Source organism: Myripristis murdjan, chromosome 7 (genome assembly GCF_902150065.1).
Source record: "Myripristis murdjan chromosome 7, fMyrMur1.1, whole genome shotgun sequence".
NCBI lineage: Eukaryota > Metazoa > Chordata > Actinopteri > Holocentriformes > Holocentridae > Myripristis > Myripristis murdjan.
Window position 1 is genome coordinate 29,144,964 of NC_043986.1, and position 22,317 is coordinate 29,167,280.

A 22,317-nucleotide genomic window follows, 5' to 3' on the forward strand; every position below is an offset into this window, starting at 1 on the left:
GTCAGCATCACCATCACAGAGAAGCAGACACAGAGACAGACAGAGAGAGACACTGTGCAAGAGACTGTTGCAGATACCCAACAGTGGGGAGAAATGAGAGAGAAAGGCTCAATGATAGCCATTGTCCTCCTTTATTCATTTGTCCTGCACTACAATTGCAGACAATTCTTTTTATGAATGCTTTGCAACAGAATAAAATTACCATATTTAGCACAAATGTCTGATTCCTCTCAACCAATTACTGGACATTTTCTAGTGGATTACACTGATTAAAAAAGAGAACAAAACCTGTATTGTACAAACATTTCCTCTTGCTGTTGGGCAACTATATCTGTAAAGGGTCAGAGGTGGGGAAAGAAAGAGAGAGGGAGAGAGAGAGAGAGAGGGAGGGAGGGAGAGAGAGAGAGAGAGAGCAAGAGAGAGAGAGAGAGAGAGAGAGAGAGAGAGAGAGAGAGAGAGAGAGAGAGAGAGAGCCTGAGGCCAATGATGATTTGACTGCATATAGGGTCCTGTGAGGTTTCTAGGGATCAAAGTTACTGATGAAGGAAACGCATACAGGGACCACAAGAGAGTCAGAAGCAGACAGGTTACACAAGGAAACACAGGACTGGACAAAGATGCACACACACACAGACACACACACACACACACACACACACACACATGCTCACACACTCCACTCCAGTGTGCATATAGGAAGATATAAGAAGGGTGTTGGGATGGATGATGCTCTACTCTATATGCCTCACTCTCGAATTTACCATCCAGAGTCTCTAGCAACTTACAGTTAGCTTGTGCATCTGCAAGAATCTTATTTTTGTTTTTTGAAGACCAATTTGAGATGCAGCTCAGCTCTGTGTGTCAAGCATTTTATTATGATGGAAGTATATGACGGCCATTCCCATGCTCAGTTATGTGTCATGGGTTGTTGCAGCAATTTTGAGGTTTGTCATACACATTTGGTGCACATTCCTGCTTTCACCATTTTTGAAAATGGTTAAATTTTTTGGATCACTCTAGAATTGACAAACATGGTCAACTCCCCCCAACGTGCTTTGATTTGGTGTCAAAAACTTTGGACTGTCTGGTTCCCTGGTAGCTCACCTGGTAAGATGGTGTACCACTTGTTAAAGCTGAGTCCTTACTGCAGTGCCTCAGGTTTGAATCTGAGCCCAGGCCCTTTGCTGCATGTCACCCCCTCTTTCTCTCTACTGTGACTGTCAGTTAAAGTAAAAATGCCATAAAAAATTAAAACCTTTTGACATGTGGAGAAGTCTTTAATAATTGCATTTTTTGGCGATTGGATGGCAAGCATGCTGCTCTGGAAAATCCCCCCTTATTGTCAGTATACCTAGAAAACCATGCAGTTTCCTTAGGCTGTGAGGCTGTTATCCTAGAGGTCACACTAGGTCATTCTATAGTGTGATATGAAGTTTCAAAAATGGCTTCACCACAATGAAATGTCTACTATAAGGGCTAACATCATCACAAAATAATGGGCCCATTGAATCACTGGATCATTGAGTCTCAGCTTTCCAGTCAAATCCAATTTATGCAACTCCAAGGCCCCACTATGCACAAATGCACCATTTTACAATAGGCCATAAGAACACATTTGGACTGCATGCAAGAAAACTGCATGATTTTTCCCCAAAACTGCACGAGGTAGCATAAAGTGGGCATGTCTGCAAAGGCGAGACCCGTGGGTTCCCATAGAACCCATTTTCATTTAAACATCTTGAGGTGAGAGATCAAAGGACACCTTTAAAATTGACTATGTCAGTTTTTCCCTCACCAAAATTCAGCCTAAATTTGAAGCAATATTTAGCTCCCTCTCTGACAACCTAGCATGACACACTTGGCATCAGCTGATTCCTTGGGGAGTCTAGTCTCATATGGTAGTATCTTTACTCTACCTTTAAAACCTGCTACAGCTTCGGAAAGACAGTATGTCGGCTGGGCCCGCAGGCAACCCCTGCAGAATTGAACGTGAGGTCAGCACCACAACAACACCACAGTTGCGTGTGATATGGACTACCTCACATCTAGCCCCCAGGGCATGAGGTGCGCCCCAAGGCATTGTTTCGTCCCCATTTTTATTCACTTTATATACTTGTGACTGCAGGCTGAGTCTGACATCTGGTTGCCGCCTGCAAAAATCTTCCATTGTTTCTGCACTTGTCGGCTATATCCTCAAGGGCAACCACCTAGCTTACCAACAGGAGGTAGATGGTTTCGTCAGATGGTGTGATGACAGCCACTTAATTTTAAACATAACTAAGACCAAGGAGCTTATCATTGATTTCTAGAAAGAAAAAGGCTGCGGTGACCCCCGTCCTGATTAAAAATGAGGCCATTGAGGTTGTTTCCTTTTACAAGTACTTTGGTGTCCTTGTGGATAATAGACTGAACTGAAAAGAGAACACCAGTGCCATCTGTAAAAAGGGCCCAATCCAAGCTGTTTTTCCTCAGGAAGCTCAAATCTATTGATGCCAGCGGGTCACTCCTGCACGTTTTATCAAAGCATTGTAGCAAGTGTCCCATTTAATGCCGTTGTCTGCTGGGGATGGAGCTTAAGCTCAGAGGACAGAAACAAGATCGATAAACTGATCAGGAAGGCAGGATCCATGATTGGCTTGACCCTCATTCGCTAGAAATGACCGTGAAGCAAAGAATTGGTAGGAAGCTCAAGAGTGTTATGCAAAATGTGGAACATCCAGTGTAGTGTGTTTTTAGCAAGCTGAACAGCTCTTTTAGCAACAGGCTTGTTATACCCAGGCGCTCTTTAGAGAGATTCAGGAAGTCCTTTGTACCTGCTGTGGTGAAGTTTTTTTTCTTGTTTTTTTTTTTGTTTTGTTTTGTTTGTTTTGTTTTGTTTTTGTATTGAACATTGTTGTTGATGACTAGGATGGTAGCTGCACTGAGAACTGTGGTGATATTTGTGACTGTGAATGTGTTGATGGCATATAAAACCCCTAATATACTGGCACAGTCACATTGATGTCTATGTTTACAGTATTTATTATAGTGCTGTGCTCTCCCCTTATTTTGTTCTGCCTTGAGATGTGTATGCCTTTTTCCTATTGTCTGACTTGTTCTTCCTTGGGGGATTCATAATTATGAGTATTTCTTTTTGCATCATATCTTTAAGTGCATTGGTATGTCAGTTTTGTGAGAAAATGTACCAAGCAACCAAAGCCAGGCACCAAAGTACCTTTCCTTATCTCATTTATTGATGGTTCAGAGTTTGTCCTTGGGGATGTTGTGTCACGTTGCCTGGTCATTGTGTAAATTAAATTTGAGTGTCTTTTACTCCACCATTAAATTACCTGCAGCCTGTCTTCATCCGCCCACATGTCGATGATGTATAATGTTGCAATCAACTTGTGAGTGTATGTGCGTTTGGCTTTCATTTGATGTGTTTGAGAGAGGCCATGAACTCTAGAAATTTATGCAGAAATGCAAAAAAGCCACAGATGTGTTTACTCTTTGCTCTTGGTTCACAGCTTTGGAGGAGAGCTATTCATATTCACATGTGTCAAATAAACTATTGAATAGGCTGCCATTTTAAAAATTGCAAGGGTGTTCTAGGATGAATATTTTGTTAAAGTCGCAGATACACCCGAAAGAAACTGAGGAATTCTCTTGAAAGCTGTTATACATCTATTAAAAAAGACCTGATGTCCATCACTCAGTGCCCAAAATATAGAGAATCCAGCCTGTTGTTATATTCTCTGTTATTATTTTGTCAACTGAGGACTTAAGTTTTATACACCCCGTTGAAAAGTGTTGCAAACTAATACTTGCTGTCAGTCAAAGTTTCAGAGTAGGTGTCACTTTTTCCGAATGGTAGGCAATTCTCATGCATTGTGGCTTGCCTTGCTGCTAGTGGAGCGAATGCGTCACATTGACAGTCCCCCACCCCACTCCTCCAGGCCACTCTCAACTGCACTTCAACATATTCCAGGCATGTGTGACCTTAACCACAATTGGCCGCCCTTGGAGAGATGCAAGCGGCTCTCATGCATTTCCCCCGATTGGGTAAAATTCCCCTCAGCTTGCAAAGGAATTGAAATCCCAGAGGAGATAATGGGCCGGCAGAAATAAGTTCTGTCATTTGCCCAGAGACAAATGCATCGCTATGATACATTTTTTGTTGGACCCAGATAAAAATAATGGAATTCATGAGGTATTTTTCTTCTCATTTCCAATTGCTATCGCCGTACCTCCGTTTTTGACGCGACCTTTGTGCACTTGGACTGCAGTAGCGGTCTCAAAATGCACTTCAAAATGAGCAATTTTGGCCCATTTTGCAGTCAGCTCACTTCTCAGACAAATCTGATATTGCACAGATATCATTTCAGTTCTAAATTACCGACATCATTGATGACAGTGGATTGCTGAAGCTGCCAAAATTTAAGTGAGGACACTTTAGAACTGGAGGCTATGTTACATTGCAGTGTTGTCATAGTGAAGGGCAGAAACTACACACAACTTAAAATATGTATAATCTCAGCACCACTGGTTTACTCACTCCTAAACCCACTATCAGACTCCCATGTGAGCGTCCCACTTCTCTTATGTAACATCTGTGCAAGGAGTGCATCACTCTGCATTTGCATGTCGAGAACCGACAATTTCCACCGCCAAGCATCAGTGTCTCAGTTCACTGAAATCTTTAGCAGCCATCGCCTCCCTGCTGAGCCCCTAATTCAAATGTAATTAAAAGTAATTACAGTGAACCTCCAAATAATAAAGAGTGTGTGCTCATGATCGTTCTGTCCTATGATCGGTGATCCCTCCCCCAGGTCTCTGTGGCAGATCCCATTGAAAAGGTAATGAGGCATGTTTATCAAACTCTATATGAGAGATATTTGCATTACTTCTTTAGTAATTTCAGTCTGCAGTGACTCATCAGCAGGTGGGAGTTAGTGGTTCTTTACAGCATAGCAGGTGTGGTTTGGGTTTCGAGAGTTTGCTCCTGGTCTGTTTTCCAGAAATCTGTTTAAGTACCTGCTGTGGTTTAAATTTTTAAAAGCACAGCAGGTACTAGCAGGCAAGTATAAATGTAAGGATATTACCGCAGTCTTTATTTGTTCAGACAGTTTTTCTCAGATTTTCTTGCCTTTTTACTGCCTTATGTTTCTACTACTGGCGGCAATTTTCTATTAGTGCAGAACTGCTGCCGCTAATTGATAAAACACCATGAATGTTTTGCTCTGAGTTTTACTGTGCACAATTACAAAACTTTGTTAAATGTGCATTGGGATCTGTGATTGTTGGCATGAGGAATGAAGGAAACAAACAGAGGAATGAATGAACCTATGAACCAGCGAAGGAAGGAAAATGCATACGACGAAAAGCATTTTCCTCATCGACTGTGTACACATTAATTTGACCATTTCCAGTTGCACAGGCAGGTCAATTATAATTCAATGATGGTTCACTGGTTGAAGTGAATGAAGGGCAGTTCTGAGTCATGAGGTCTAAATAAAGGTCACTGGTCTCTTTATAATTACCTGCGAGGTCTCCTAATGAGATCTGAGGGAAGAGGGAGCACCCTGTTGATTCAGACAGACCTGGCCATCCACACCATGTCCCATCATTCAGCAGACACACACACTGGGGTCCGCATGTTGTTTTAGTCATATTCCCTGCAAGGACATGTTGATATCGAGATGACCATATGGTTCATATGTTGCACTGATGAGAGGATTTCATACCCATGAGCATTCCTGACTTGAGAATTTTCTTTTGGCAAATAGGATGCAAGTACAGCATTTCAATTTGTGGCTGAAGCTGCCTTTTTCACCTAAAAATCTTGCCTTTTAAATCTCCCCACATGGTCTCCCAATGCAGGTGTGCAGCTTTGTCACAGCTGCTCCTCAGAGGCCCCGGGATTGTCCTCCAAGGGGATCTGTGCTTTTTCGCCTTATCCCTCCCTTGGCAGCAAATCAACAGATTAGTGTGGATCTGTGCCCACCCTGCCTCAACCAAAATTGCTGTGTGAGAGGTGTGTGCGTGTGTGAGGGATTTCTGATAGCCAAGCCCTTAAAGCCGGCAGCATGGACCATTTACCCCCTCTTCCCCAACCGAAATCTGTTCCCGTCTGCCTGTACTGGACTTGGATTTCATCGGTCCTCCCTTTTGTCCCGTCTCACCTGTCTGGTCTGTCTTTATATCCCTTTTTCTTTTCTATCCCTACCCTGACACCGCACGCTCACACCGTCATCAGCCCCATGTATTCCTGACATCAAACTGATGAATGATTATGTCGTATTGATGACACTAACACAATGTCAGACTGATGTAACAGCTTCTAAAGTCTTCCCCAGTCTGGAGATCGTTTTGAAGTTGTAATAAAACTCTGATGGAATGCCAACATCGGAACTACAAAGGCAAGATACTTGCTCCAGTGCTTTCCAGTCTTAGATGTTGGGCCAATGTTATGCTATATGTGTGCTATCCGGACAGACCATATCCCGCCCAGCCATCTTTCTCCTTCTCCTTCTCCTTCTCCTTCCTCTTCCTTCCCTCCTGACTCTCCTCCAATCTTCCCCTTCCCTCCTTACCTCTCTGCTTCACCTCACAGCATGCTGCTTGTGCCCCAAGTCTGCATGTAAGCCTCCAGGGTTGTGTTTATGCCTGCCTCCTCTCTGATTATATTTTCCTGCAGTGCAAACCCAGCAGACAGGCAGCAGGAAATCCACAGTTTAAAACCTTCATACAGGTGACTGTTGCTGTCAGCTCATGCGGGCATTAGCTGGATAAGTCCGAAAGTACACTCCGCCATTTTCAATTAGCTTTAACATACAGATAGCACAGACATTAAAATATTGAATGAAGTCTCTTTTTTTAGTTTGAACTGGCAGGCATGTGTGGATGATAGATTATATGTTCTGTTATGCCATATACACATAGTCGGTTTATAAATCCTGGTTCAGGATGAGACAGATAGCATCTGACATTTTTAACAAATCACTTGGTTTCAAGGAAGTGGAGCTGAGATCCTACAACTTCCAGCAGTCTCTTTATATTGTGGAGCTGTGGATCCTCACTAGCTGCCACATGAGAACGTAATATGATTTGTCTTTAATTCAGATTCATTCAAGTCGGAAGTCACCTGGGTACCCATCCTTCTCCCAGCCAGACTATTATACGGACTTGGAGTCGGACTAGGCTTTGGAGTGACAATGAATCGCCTTGTGATTTGGCCGCTGCGTGGCTGACCAGATGGGCCCTTCCTTTCCTAGTCACTTTCCATAAAGCATGCAATCAGTCAGGTTCTCTGGACACGGCCGACAATGCGGGAGCCTTGGCCCCGATTAATCCCAACCCCCTGTCGAGCTGAGGTGCTGTTATTCCGCACCCTTGGGGGAAACATCACAGTTGCTGGGACTTTGATCTTAGAAACCTGGAAAAAAGTCACTCATTTTCTCCATTTCTTTCACTTGGACAGTGTCAGTTCAGTTGTGGATGAAGAGAAAGCACGAGTCTATGTCTTTGATAGGGGATTTTATCCCTGGGGTGTACAAAACCAATCCCTGCTGTCATGTTGAAATCTTTACCGCTAGAATTTTCTTTATATCAATTCATTTGCAAGCTAACATGTTCATTCCTGAGCTGATTTCGGATCCTCAGGTTAATAAATTCTGTTTTTGGAAATCATTTATACATAAAAGGCAGTGTAGTTGAGGAAACAAACCAGTTCTGTTTTGACAGTCCTGTTCCTATGTCACTCCCAATCATGTCAAAAAAAATTGTGAAAAACTGCCCTGGAAAGCACATAGGTAATTCTATCTTATGAATAGTGGGTCAGGACATACACTGGCCAGAGTTACTGTTTTACTCTATTGTAATCACTTAAAAGCTGTGCATTAACATCAAATATGTTCCACATCCAAAACTAGAAGAGGTTTTTGTCCATTCCCATTATATGCCTAATTTAGGTGTACGCTGGGCTGAACAGCAAGTGCTCCCTTTGTTTGTAGGTCACGTAAGAAACATGTGTCCTGGTTCTGTGGTGCAACTTTCAGCCAATCACTGACCTCCACTATATTTATGTTCTTCCCTCCAAGCTGTCAATCACAGGTTGAAGTTGAATTGAGTTTATTTCCAGCTCAAAATCACTGTTTACAGTATGAAAGGGCTTTAAGTTCAACAAAACAGGATGACAGGCCCTGACTTAACCCTCATAGCAGGCAAGAAAAAACTCTCCAAAAAACCCACAGATGAAATAGGAAGAAATAGAAGAAATTTTCAGAGGGTCCACAGGGAGTCCTGTCCTGGCCACTCAGGTGTGAAATAGGTGCTGAGCAGGTGGGCAAATTATCAAATTAAATTAGCCATTTAGTCTAAATTGAACACAAATCAAATAGCAAAAATTACAAAATGACATCACAGCCACTCACAATGAAGATGAAGACAGCTGAGCAGAGTTTGAATAGACCTGGGAAAAATGTTACCTTTCAAGTGGGTAAATTTGAATGGATTTATGGTAATTTTAGCAAAAGTACATACTGTTCGTGTATTCGCAAGATGGAATTACCTCTGCATAGAAACTTGAACATTTCACAGAGCATTTTTTTTTTAAACACGAATGTGAATGAACTGGGGCAAGGACTTAAAAGCTACCAAACTATAATCTATACTCACTTATGCAACTGACAGACAGATATGATCATGACTGCTGATGAGAAGTCGAATGGGACCATTATGTTCTCTAATGGTCTTTAAGATTTTTTTCAGCAAAACTGTGTCTACATAACTCAAGACGCAACACCTAGATTGGCATAAATGGGTAATTGTGCATCCTCCCTCCCACTAACAGTGCTGCTCTACCTTACCTGACTCATAACTGAACATTACATACTTGTTTTGATGCAGTGAAAGTCAACTTTTGTTCACATTGTGTCTGAACAGCCATCAAGGTTGATGTTCTGCTATTTGAGCATCAAACCCGGAGGTTAATGTAAGACTGTTGGAGTGGAAGTTTTTTTTTTTTTTTTTTTTACAGTTTTTTTGCATTACGCTTCCGTTCGTACAGGGAAGTCACATCACATCTGGCTTGTTATTATGGAATGTGGCCAAGGTGCCCTCCCTCCATTATCACCCCTCTGTTAATTTCTTGTTAGGAGGGAAAGTGAGGTTTTAATCAGCTGCTGGTCCAGACAGCCTGAAGTTCATTAGGGCTAATGTCCAAACCTCAGACAGACAGGCAGCCCTGATGGCGCCCATCAGATGAGTGGAATTTTGATTTCAAAGGTGGCTGGGACACAGTCAGTACAGGCACATATCCTCAGAAGGGCTTTCGTTTTTAAGATACCCCTACCTGTGAGATCGAAACACGACCATGCTTTTTCATAATTTTGATATGCCCCCTTCATAAAATTGATTCTCATGACTAAAAAAATTTCATTCAGCAAAACACAGAAAACCACTCTGGATACTGGAAGCAATATGATTATCATATTTCCTAGAGGCTTTTAAACACACAAAGAAATTTCACACTGACACTTTTTTAAAAGAAAGTTACTTTCTCTTAATTTGCTTCATTCTATAATTTATAACGCTCACTTTCCTCTCCACTTTCTGCTTGCAGTCCCTGCTCCCTGCCTATCACCTGTTCTTCTTGGCTACTGCTCTTGCTGAGTTATAGACACAATAAATGATGAAAAAGAATTAATTCAGGTTTACATTCATACCATAATTGATGCACGGTTACATTAAATAGTGTCACAATGCATGTCCACTCACTTACTGGAAATCCAATGAGAGAGGGAGACACAGCTTTCATATGAGTTTGCTCAGCAACAATCAATCACCCAACTCGACTACCCCGTTACAGCAAGGTCCCCAGTACTGTTTATATATGTAGCTAGGAGCATATGTAGCTCTATATCCAGCTAGAAAGCAAGCAGCAAATTAAAGATGACATTCTTAGTTCCCTGCATAATTAATGTTAATGAATTGGGAATGAATGTGTCTCACATTCAGACTCTTTTTGGAAAAAAAAAATTCCCTGTCTTTCCCGTCTCCTGTAATTTGGACATTGCGAATGTTTCTGTGGAGCTGCTCTTGTGAATGTGTGCAGTTTCTTCTCTTTTTTTAACATTAGTTTTCAGACTGTACAAAGTGGAGAGGTCCAATACTACCTTATGAAAAAGTGCCCACCCTCCCCTTCCGAAAATTACGCCCCTGGCCCAACTAGACGAATACAGCAACAGTTGGCCAATTATTAATACATCACATTAGGGGCCTCCGTCGGTGCTGTTCGTGCATGTTTTTGTTTGTGTGTCTGTTTGATCCTAACATGACAACATGATAAACTGGTGGGTTATAATTGCACTGCTACTACTCTATTGTATATTCAAGCTGTGCTACTAAAAGCAATTGCTCTCCTTGGTAGACAAATGTGATGTTTTGCGCACAAACGCAGAAAGTCAGCCCACAATAATGGTTCATCTGGGAAGCCAAGCTGTAATTACCACCACTCACACCCAGCCTACTTTTATGCTAAAAACCTACTTTGAAAATTATACCACAAACATGGCAGCACAGACCCAGGCCACATTATTTAATGCGGTCCCCAGGATAATTCTTTTCAAGGGGCAATTTTTTCTTGTTTGTAATTATAGATATTGATGTCAGGCAAAAAGGCTTGGCTGAAGGTGGTGGGAGCATATCTGCAAGGCAGCAAGTGGTAGAGATTGATTACTCTCGCATTGCTGTGGAGGTAAACATAGCAGAAGAAGGAAGCCAGAGCAAAATATTGCTCTTCTGTTTTTGTTGTTAGTTCAATAATGTTCCCAGGTCGCCCCATTTAGCACCAGTGTTACTGAGCTGTGACCAGTTCAGCGTGTACAGATTAAATATGCATAATGTCCCTTAATCAGCCCATGTCTCTGATTATAAACAGCAGTTCAGCTTAGCAATGGTGGTCTAATGGTTTTATTGAAGAACTATTGACTATGCCTCTCCCACAGTTAGCTGTAATGAAAACCGGTGTGGGTCACATCGATTTTGAAGTGTTTTGATATGTAATTAAATGTGGCAAGTGCCATTGTGCAACGTGATCCATCACTGAGCTGAGTATCTTCTTCTGTTCTTTATCTTCTTCTTCTTCTTCCTCTTCCTCGTCTCCACCTTCATCTGCGGCATCTCCTCCTCCTCCTCCTCCTCCTCTCCCTCCAGTGGTTGTGCTCTATGTGCAGGCGGTGGGAACCAAAGAATGGAGGGAGGTAAGTTGTTTTTTTTCCCTCTTCAATAGTAGTTTCAGTGCAAATTTTCATATAATGAAGCTAGCTGCCAATGATTTTCAGTCAGGGCCAAGAGAGCGGAGCAATACGATGAAGACCACAGGCAACTGACTGCACTCCTTGGAGAATACTGTTGTTGAAAATTAAAAGTGTCAACTTTCTTCTCTTGCAACTTTCCTTTAACTACTGTCTGCAATGGGCCAGGTAGGCAGTAAGCCCAAAGGCACATATACCTGCCTAAAGCTAATGAATTAATATTGGAATAAAAAAAAAAAAAAAAAAAAAAAAAGAGGTGCATTTAATTGCAGGGTTAATAAAGTGAGAGAGTACGAAGTCACATCATGAGTCAGAATTTCTTGGCCGGCCAAAGCTCCCAAGGAGAGAGATGCCTTGTGGGCCTCATCAAATATGCACTGTCTGCTCTTTTTTTTTTTCTTTTTTTTTTTTTTTGTGATATAACCGTCTATTCACTGCCCCCGCTTTGAATTACCTCTCATTTTTAGTTTCGCACACATGCACATCTCCATACTTTCCCTTTTTCCCCTTAATTTCCTATGACATGTCATCTTTCGTCGATTTACCTCCCCATTTTCAAATTTAACGTCAACACCGATGTGTCAGTGAGAGCTTTGCCACTGCTGATCCGCTCACGTCTAGACGCCTCACACCTTCTCGCTCCGTGTGGCAGGGCTTAATCAAAAACACGGCATGAACCGCGTTGCAATCAGCGGAGTAAACATCTCGCTGCCAGCCGTGCACATATTGACACCGTGAGCAGATAATTGTGCTCAAACGCAAACGTGCGATAAACCTTTGTTTGCTTTTGCCATCATGCTTTGCATCGTAGTGGTGCCTTGAGGGAGAAGGCAAAGATTATTGCAAGAAAAACATTGTGATTGTTAAAAGATAGGAACAAATCAATGAGAATGTAAAACGAGAAAAAGTTGTGTGAAATGATTCATCTGGGAGTAAACCAACAATAAAAACTGACTTTAGTTTGAGTGCATTTTTATGATTTTTACAGGCATTTGATCCTTTTATTGAACTACAAAATAAGACATTTGAACTGCATAATTGCAAATAACCACTCAGTCTGCACTGCTAGCATCTGTCTTATTCTGAATGCTAACACACTTCTTTCCCATTGTTGGAAACTGGCAGCAGGCCTTCCAGCGGCCTGTCTGTCCCCAGCCAAGTTGTTTTAGTTTTTGCTGCTGCAGTGCTTTATGTTGTTTGCATTGTCTCCTCTTGGCTGTGTGGTGCCAATTTTTTTTTACCGCTTCAGGCTTCTTCAAACAGCTTCTGGCTCCATACTTGGTTGCTTTCTGGTCAAAATTAGCCCCATTTCTCTCTCCCAGCACGCCCTGTAAAGTATCAACTCGTCGCAAACTCCCAGGTGTGAATGAGGTGAAATGCAAAAAAAAAAAAAAAAAAAGTGCTTCTAATTATCGGGAGTGCTTTTTGTCTCATTAGTTTTTAATTTCACAGGAATTTAATGAATTTTCAATGGCAGCTCTGCCCCGAGGGCCTGTTAACTTCTGACCCTGGAATCCTTTCGTTTTCAGCGACGGTCCCACTTCTTCAACACGTCTTCAGGCGGATAATGTGAGGAATAGTTGAAAGAGTGTAGGGAGAAAAATTAATGCAAACGTACGGTATAGTGAACAGCTACCTGTGTGGTTTTACTATATCGTCTACACTGGACCAACAGCTCAAACCCACAACCCACCCCCCTGTTCAACATACCTTACAACCATTAGAAACATTTCCCCTGGCAACAAAGCAATCCACTACCATTCACCCACAATGCCCCTCCACCTATTAACCGATCCCGCCTGAGTGAGGTTATCAACCGCCAGCCTCCAAACCTGAAAATAGAAACAGTACGAGGAAATATCATGGGATTTTCCCCTTCGGGTCGATACTGCGGGTAGGTTCTGGGGTCCAATAAACTCCCCTGCAAGGCCTTGGTAATGGATAGTCTGGGGACAGAGTTGATAGCCAGGATTATGTGCGCTGGGCACTAAAGACATGAGCCGAGGCATTGAGGCTTCGTCGAGGCAGTGCCGAGATCAATAGCTCATTACACAGTGCTGTCAGGCTGGGCCAGGGAGGCGCAGCTGCCAGTCCACCAGGGGGATTACCATTGTGATTGTCAGGGAGATGGAGAAGGCCGGGACGGGGGCTGGCACGGCTCAAATGTACTGTAGTGCTCAGATTTAGCATGTGAATAAGTTCAGTGCGGACGTGCTTGTATGAAGTTTTCTCTTCTGCAGCTGTGCGTTCCACTCCTGCAAAAATAATCGACTACCTATAAATCTACTGATGTCGTAAACAATTGTTCATTTGTTCCTTGAGTTGCATTCCTCTGAAGTCTTAATGGGTTCACTCTGTTGTCAGTGCCACTATAACCACCAATCACCTCTTGGTCTTTGTTTTCACAGTTTGGCAGGACGGAGGTGATTGACAATACGCTGAATCCAGATTTTGTCAGGAAGTTTGTGTTGGACTTCTTCTTTGAAGAGAAACAGAACCTGAGGTTTGATGTGTAAGTCACCTAATCATTATTTTACTTACCTGAAAATGAATATTAAAGCGGACTTTCGTCTGAACTCAAACAGCTCCAGCAGCATTTACCTGAGATTCAGTACCTCGTCCAAGTCGCTCACACCCACATGCCTGCATGTGTGTGTGGCACCGGTGCTGATACAGCGAGGAAATAGGAGCTGGTGAGCCATAGCAACAGAACAAGGGGGGTCAAGAATGCACAAGACGTGATTGGACTAAGATTGCGACACTTCCTTGAGGTGATTGGTTGCTTGAATCACCCCAATTTTTGTTTTTATATTTTTAATACCTTTTTTCTATGTGCGGATCTCTGCGCTATGCAGAAGGATACGTGTGTTCAGTGGTTATAGTTCCAACCATCTAACTTCTCCTTAAATGACTCATTTTTCAAAAAATCAAAAAATCAAGATACACATTGATACACTGCAAATAAGACAGCTTCAGAGTTGCTGTAAGGTTTATTTTTTTCACTTTGATGGAGCCAGGCTAATGACTCCTATAGACCTCAGGTCTTTATGCTAAGCTAACATGAAATGCTACCCATGGGACCCGAACCACTGGATGTACAGAGGTGAAAATGATAGTGAACATTTTGTCTCAATGTGGGTAAGTCAGAAAAAGGTTGTGTTGCCCAAATTGGAGTATTCCTGTAACAAATGAGATTACAGCCCAAGGAGGAACCCCGAAGATGGGATTTTTTTTTTTTTCTCAGTGCATTTGGAACAGACTGAGTGTATAGTTGTGATTTGTCAGAATTATGAAGAGAAAACTTACCTACACAAGCTTGAACTGATAGGTTTACCTTCATGTATAAGTGAGTCCTTTAGCTGCACTCTATACAGGCATTCAGTGTAATCATACGTAGAATCATACATAGAAGAAACCATTTAGCTCTGAAATATAGATTTGCAGATGTTTTTTTTTTTTTTTCGTTATTAAAGTATAAGGACATCAGGTACAAACAGACATGTTTCAGCACTCAGCCACACGGCGCTGATGATCTTCAAGACTATATTCCAGAGTGCTGATTTTCTCTATGTATTTTTGAAGCTGCTGGCTCAGACCGTGCACCCTCAGAAGATTGATTAAGCAAAGCTTGAGTCGTGCCTGCATCCACTGTAACTATAATTCTGGGTAATCAACCAAGAAAGCAACACCAGTTTGGTGATAAGCTATTTCTGCTCCCTTGCTTGGATGGATGAATAAGCCAATCACTGATAAGACTGGATACTGAGATGTCCAATCATGGAAGGAGCTGGAAGAAAGGCCAATTCCGGGTAAAACAGTAGGGCTCTTGCTCGCCTCATTGATTAAATCACTGTCAGTATACCCACTTGGCTATTCCGTTCAGTTCACTTACCACTTATCCACAATCAATACAAGGGAAAGATCACTTACGTGCCTCTGTACCTTTAATCAAGGCACAGAAATGTGCTTTGCTGTCCAGTGGTTTTTTATATACAGTTTTTGGAGACCGTGTTTGAACATGAACATTTAACAGCAGTGTTTTTTTTTTTTTTTTTTTTTGTAAAGGTCCTATTATGTTGCACTTTTGTGCCTCTTGTGCAAATTTCAAATCTCAAAGCAACCCCAACCCCTCTTCTATCTCCTAAGGCCATTTTTATAGGGTCATTCTCCAGATAATAAGCTTTTTGTGCGACTACCTTGCTCTTCAGTGAGAGGTTGAAAGCATCACAATATCAAAGTAGCAGCAGTTTCAGACTCTCTTTTATTCTTGGGCTGGTGGGGTCACAACAAAGTGTTTTGATGTCAAGAAAGTAAGACGCCGGCACAAAGGGAGACTCTAATGATGAAGGCTTAAGAAAGAAGCATGAAAAATTGTACTCAGAGAGGTAAATGTTCTTTAGATGGTTTTCCAGTTGCCCTGTTTTAGACTGTTGCTTGTGGATCTGTACATGCGATTGATTTCTGTCTGTCGGTCTCTCCAAGTGCAATGTCACAAGCTCTGACTTGACACTCTCGTCTGTTGTTTGTTCTCTTCGCAGGTACAACGTGGACTCCAGAAGCTGTAACATTTCAAAACACGTAAGTATGTCAAACTCAAATGACATTTTTGCGCTCGGAGCTGATGACTTCCATCAGCCTTCAAATTTTTTTTTTCTCACTTTGTATTCAGCATTACTCACCCTGTTAAAGCCTCACAATTTGACAGAGTGAAAAAATGCAACTGCAGCAATCAAATGTCTTGAGTCGGGATAGGTGAAACAATCTTCAAATACAATGATTTGACAGCTGTGTGTCATTTCTTTGTCTCTGCACCAACCAAACTGTGGGAGAGCAGAAGGTAAGTGGTGCATGTGCAGTTTATGTCAGTATATGTCAGTCTAGGCATCAGTCATAATCCATGGTATTTAAGGGTCCATTCATTCCACCTTTTTGTTGTTTTGTCTGCTTTTACATTTATCCAGCACCTTTGATTTTTTCATTATTTCATCTTGTTTTCATCAAGGACAAACATCATCTGCTCTCAACCACCGGGAGGCTTCAGCCATCCATAGTGCCGTCCGTCATTTAGTCTGTCTGCACTTTATTATTCGCCCAGGTAACGCAACTTTCAGAAGTCATCTTCAAAGCCAAAGCAGATGTTGTTTGAAACAGGATAATACAGCAGATTGTGAGTGTCAGGGCATTTGCAGAAGACCAACAGAGTATGTATGCTGGGCTCACACCTGCTCACACCCACACACACACACACACTTGCGTGCAATGCTGCCCTTGTTGTCGTGCCAGTGTTTTATTGTGGCGTGTCATGTCTCAGCTTTTCAGTGGTGCCATATGTTTTTCTTTGTAGTGTGTGGGCAGATTGTAGCATCAAAAATCTGCTGTTGAGTGGAAAAGCACACCGAGGGAAAACACTGTGAGCACATTTCTCTGGTGCGCGGCTCCTCTCAGGATAATCAGTACGGTTAACACTTAAAACTGCTTCCCAAGTGAAGCAGCAGACTGTGAGGTTTACTCATGATCAACCTCATTTTAATCAAACTGTTGAATAAGGCCAGTATTTAATCATATGCAGGGGCAATTTTGAGGAATTTTGGGCCCCATGAAAAAAATATATATATATGTATTTACTAGTTGATGGTTTAATATTTTTATATTAGTTTTTACCTATTTTTTGGGGCCCCTGTCAGGCAAGGGCCCTTGGAATTGTCCTAACTTTTCCCCCATATACGGCGCCCCTGATCATATGTGCGCTGTGCCACAAGTTGAGAAGATCATGCATGCTGGTACACGAGGGTGTCCTTACTGACTTTACTTGTGTTGAGATCATGCTTATATAAAGGAAGCCATTAAAACTTTAAACTCCATGGGTAAAATAAGACAAAACTTTAATAAGATCAAATTAAACTTGCATTAAAATTTGATGAAACTAAAGCAATTTGAAATTACTTCTTTTATTACTTTTTTTAAATTCTACTTCTTTTTGCTACGTCTGTTAATTCCATGGTCATATGTAATTTAGATTGTACCTTGTGGTGTTAGAATTGTATTTGTATTTATTTATTTATTTATTTATTTTTCCCAAGGCGTCATGGAGGTTCCAAGGTCCAAAAAGGTGTATGGACATTTATGTTAATTTGTTTTAATATTTAGGCTCCCATCAGCAAATAGATCAAATTTGTGTTTCTTGCTGAAAAAGTCTCACCGTGCCGGCATCATTGTATTATTACCTGCAGGTCACATTCGCTTGCAGTGGCTCAATGTGGATTCTGACGCTCTCATACACGCAATTCTCCATCCCTTTTCTTGCTTTCAGGACTTTCTGGGCCAGACCTTCTGTACCCTTGGAGAAATCATCGGCTCAACAGGGGGGCACCTGGAGCGGACCCTCTCGTAAGTCCCCCGACATCCCATAGTACTGTCTCTGTCCATCTGTTACTGTAGTGCCTTCTACGCGTTCGGCTTTTGAATGACAGGCATAGTAAACGTCACAGTTGTAATTTCACTTCCTCAAACTGTAAGAATAAGAATGTTTACTCTCTGAACCGCTTAAAAAACGTACATGTCGCCTTGTAAATAGTCTCGCGCAGTTCGACAGCCTCGTCTATTAGATCTGTCAGGTCACACTATGAGAGGCCGTGTTCAGTGTGCTGCGTCACTGCGTACAAGGCTGCTGCTGATTCACACGTATTGAGTTTTTATTGCTAGACAAATGCAGCTGAACCCCGTGACAGAAACCTGCTGTGAGGCTGAAAGCAGCTTGTCAGGGTAAAAGATATTGTCAGGTATCTGGTCACAGCTTCGATTTGATGATATGCGGATGATACAAATCAAAAGGCCTTCTACCATTTTTTATGATATAATGAAAAAGGGAATAGAGGGCAGTCACTGCCGGCACATAAACCTTTTTTACTGTGTCTCTGCAGTGTTAGATAACATACAGTGGGGAGTGTATAGAATTATAGCAGAGTGAAAGGAATGGCATGTCACATAGGTCACCCCAGGCACTCATATTTGCACTTTATTTTTATGCTCGAGTGTTATTTAAATGCATGTGCTGTGCTATTCACCTGGAGCAAAATTGCATGTATTTATTTAACTTAATAAATAATAATAAATAAATAATAATATAAATTCATTAAGAAGTGCATAATACCCGTTGAAACTGCAGCACAGGAGCACTATGGATGGATAAAACAAGCCATAATACGTGCAGTGCAATTATCATTTGGCTACTGAATTCAATCCACTTTTCGATTAAATTTTATTTGTGTAGCATTAAATGATAACAGAGGTTATCTGAAGGTGCTTTACAAAAACCCAACAGATTTCAGCTCATCCCATGACCCAGTGATTTTGCCATGAGCAAGCACCTGGCAAGAGTGGCGAGGAAAAAGCTCTTTTAACGGGCAAAAATCCCTGAGCAGAACCCGGCTCTGGGTGGGCGGCCATCTGCTTTGACTGGAAGGTACAGAACAAGAAAGAGAAAGAGATGGAGAGAGAGAGAGAGCAAGAGGAAATGAAAGCAGGAGGAAGCTTCTTTTTTTCTCTGTAGTTTATTATTTAGTCAACGTGGCAAATGGAATCTATCTAAAGTCCTTCCTGACCCCGGCAGCTTTCATTCAACGTGAGGCTTCACACTCGCTACCGTCGCAAATCAGAGGCTTTTCACTGATTCTACTTGAACTGAAAATTGAGAGAAGGCTTTCTTATACATTTACAAATTGCATATTCCATACGCTCCTCATCCACATACACCTACACCACAGATGAATAGAAAAAAAATACAAGAATACAAAAGTAGATTTGAATGAGTCTTAAAATCACACTATCATCAGCCCTTTTCACCATGTTCTGTGCTAAAGTCCGCCCACGGGACAGGGGAAGGTCTATAGCACCGAGTTGATTGAAATTTGCAGAGGTATTTTGGCTCCTACTTGCAACATGTTGCATCCATTTTTAATATGAATCAGCCAGTTTGAGTCTGGCTTTTTTAAGGACAACATCTGACATGGATTTCTCGGTAACATGAGAACAATTAGGCCTATTATGTGAAGTAGATGTAGCTGTCTCTCGGTCTTATCTGACAACATATGAATTTCACACAGAACACCCACTGGATTGAATGTATGTCAGAGATTAATGGCACAAATGGCCAAAAAAGGTTACTCCAAGGGAGAACACGAAGTTTGAAGTATGATTTTGTGATGGCAGGTATCATAAGCTTTAGGAAGGAACTTGTTGAAAACTGTTGTTAAAATTCTAAAAATGACCATGCATTGATCTGAAAAGAAGGAAATGGCAAGATTTTTAATTTGCCGCAGTCATAAGTCATTTTAAATGTAAAACCATAAGTGTTTAACTCGTGTGGTAAATTGGATTCATTATAAGAAGATTGGATAGGTACTGTTCTGGATATTTCTTAGATCCCTCAAGAAAGACGTGATCTCCCTGGCTGGGTTTTGGCTAAATAACATCAGCCTGACGTCATCTGAAAGAACTAAGAGCATGTGTCTCACCTAGATAGGCCTAGCTATGGGCTACTATGGAAAGCCCAACTTGGAGGCGAGTTAACCTACTAGATAACTAGTTAGCCCATTGCCAGGATCTGGAATCTAGAAGAGCTAGTTATCTTAGCTGCTGACCTTCCAAGATGATAAATATGAGGGTTTTGTGCGCCCCACACAAATAACTCTTTGCCATTTCATTTTTTATTTATATATTCTATTTACATTCTGACCAGAGTTCTTTCTTTGCCATTCATGTTTGTGAATGACTTAAAGGAAAAGATGATGAACAATGCTTCAGTCCTTTGAAGTTTAACTAAGCCAACAGCAGCAGCTCTGCCTCAGAGAAATATTTGCATAGCTAAAACTTCACTTTGCAAATTGCAAGCTCTTCTGGGTCTGTAGACTTTCCCTGGAATACGAGTGTGTGGTTCACTGTCACTGACTTTTGCAGGACTTGGTGGAGAGTCCAGCGGTCTCGAGGCCAGCGGATAGCCCCTGCAGCGGTCCCCCGCCAGTTTCACTATTGACATGTTTTAAAAAAGCTTATCATGCTCAGACAGACCAAACAGACTGTCAGCTGTGGTCCACTGTCAGCCCAAATGCCGCAGTCCTGAGAGAGGGAGGGAGAGAGAGACAGATAGGGGGAGCAGAGGAGCGAGGAGAGCTGAGGGAGAGATGATAGAGGAGAGAGGTGAGAGAGAGACAGAGGGGAGAAATCAGAGAGAGAGAGAGAGAGAGAGAGAGAGGGAGAGAGAGAGAGAGAGAGAGATGCAGCGGTGCTTTCTATTGGAGCAATAAAGTAGTTTGCTTTTTGGCATCAGCAGTGCACATACACACACACACACACACACACACACACACACACACACACACACACACGCACATACACCCCTATAGGAAGCAACACAACAACCATTAAAACAGACATAAAAAAAAAAAAATGATAACCATTGTAAAAAATATATATATATTTATTTAGGGGGCCATCTAAACCACAGTGCCTGAACTGCTCTGTTTCCCTGAGCCCTGCAAAATCTCTCTCACATGTGTACACACACACACACACACACACACACACACACAATGAAGGTGAGATTTATCTCTTTTGCTAATTAAACAGAATTAAAAACAGGCAGAGTTTACTCACAGTCATTATGTACCTACAATAGGTTCCATATAATTAATCATGTATCTATTAATGGAATCCACCTTGTGGAAAGACATGAGAGGAGTTGCATAAGTGAAAGGTTTTACAATCTGACCCCAGTCTGAAGGATTTTCAGTGACTTACACTGGCTGATTAATGGGGACACTGGGGCCTAAAGTCAAAGATGGTTTTCCAAACCAGTTCAGATCACCCTTGCATATGAAGACATTGTTATAATAATAATAATAATAATAATAATAAAAACCCTTAGAATTTGCATGTTGGAATTTACACGATAAATAATCACAGACCTGCGTCCTGAACTGAATTCACAGAAATTAAACAGAAATGTGCAAATCAATACATGACTGACCGGAATACAAGGTACAAGGTTATCATATGATATTTACTCATGTTTTGCTGAATATAGTGTAAATAAATTAATATCTGTATGCCACAAGAGGTGAATCTGCACCCGAACAATTTGAAGAGCCATTTAAAGGAGCTTTTTGGTCAAGTTGTTCCTGGTGAAAACACTTTTCATCACACAAACCTCAATTTTGGGAAGTTATTATCCTTGTCAATCTGAGCGAGGTTGTTATCACCCTATCATTTGATACACATATTGGATTAGGTTATTTAAAAGTTGGCAGCATACCAGCGTGCTCATTATCGTGGAACGAACACCTCGACAAACTCTATTAAAAATGTCTAGTAATTTAATGTTGCTGTATTTATCAGTTAATGATGCATGCATCTGGAAAACCCTGATCAGCCACTGGAAAGGTTCTGGAAGGAATTCTCCAAGCAGCGCTTAATGTCAGTAAAATCTTACCTTTCCTAGTTAGTTCACCGGTTTCTTCCCCCACAATACACCACGGTAGCAAGCAGTGTCAGTTTACTGTGGAATAATTGCACTGCCAACATGTATGTTCTCAGGTGTATTGCTGCAGTACTGTGATCCCACAACTTCAGATCCAGGACTCCCAGGACTCGAGGACAAATTAAAATTGCTGAGGCATGATATCTGCAAAGAATGGATTTGACTGCTACAATGTGCATTGACAATGTGGAAGTCACCGTGACATTTTACTTCCCATAATCCCATACAAAATGTCTTTTTTACGTTGTCATTTTTATCTCAATTTTTTTCCTCTCCACGCACGACGTCCTAGAATACCTAAGACAAAAATACCTGGTGGCCTCAATTCCCTTGCAAGACAAATGTTTTTGGATTTAAAAAGAGCAGAGACGACTGTCATGTTATTCCCCATGATCCTTTAATATATCCCGTGTCGACGGCTGTGTCACAAAGACACCTGGTTGCCTCCACACCAACAGGTTGCGCATTTTGGCCCCAGACAGCGAGGTG

At 41.7% G+C, this 22,317-nt stretch overlaps 1 protein-coding gene across 3 annotated transcripts in view; it reads left to right on the forward strand.

Annotated features, from left to right (window-relative positions):
* Window positions 1-22,317, forward strand: part of LOC115362332 (copine-9-like) — a 72,341-nt gene that overhangs the window by 8,094 nt on the left and 41,930 nt on the right. The window contains exons 3-7 of one of the 3 annotated variants that reach the window (XM_030056220.1): window positions 11,194-11,240; window positions 13,703-13,806; window positions 15,833-15,880; window positions 16,606-16,612; window positions 17,605-17,681. In XM_030056220.1, coding sequence (XP_029912080.1) covers window positions 11,194-11,240; window positions 13,703-13,806; window positions 15,833-15,880; window positions 16,606-16,612; window positions 17,605-17,681 — 283 coding nt within the window. Of the gene's footprint in view, window positions 1-11,193; window positions 11,241-13,702; window positions 13,807-15,832; window positions 15,903-16,605; window positions 16,613-17,604; window positions 17,682-22,317 lie in introns of all 3 variants that reach the window. The other 2 variants (XM_030056218.1, XM_030056219.1) reach the window with 2 other exon arrangements.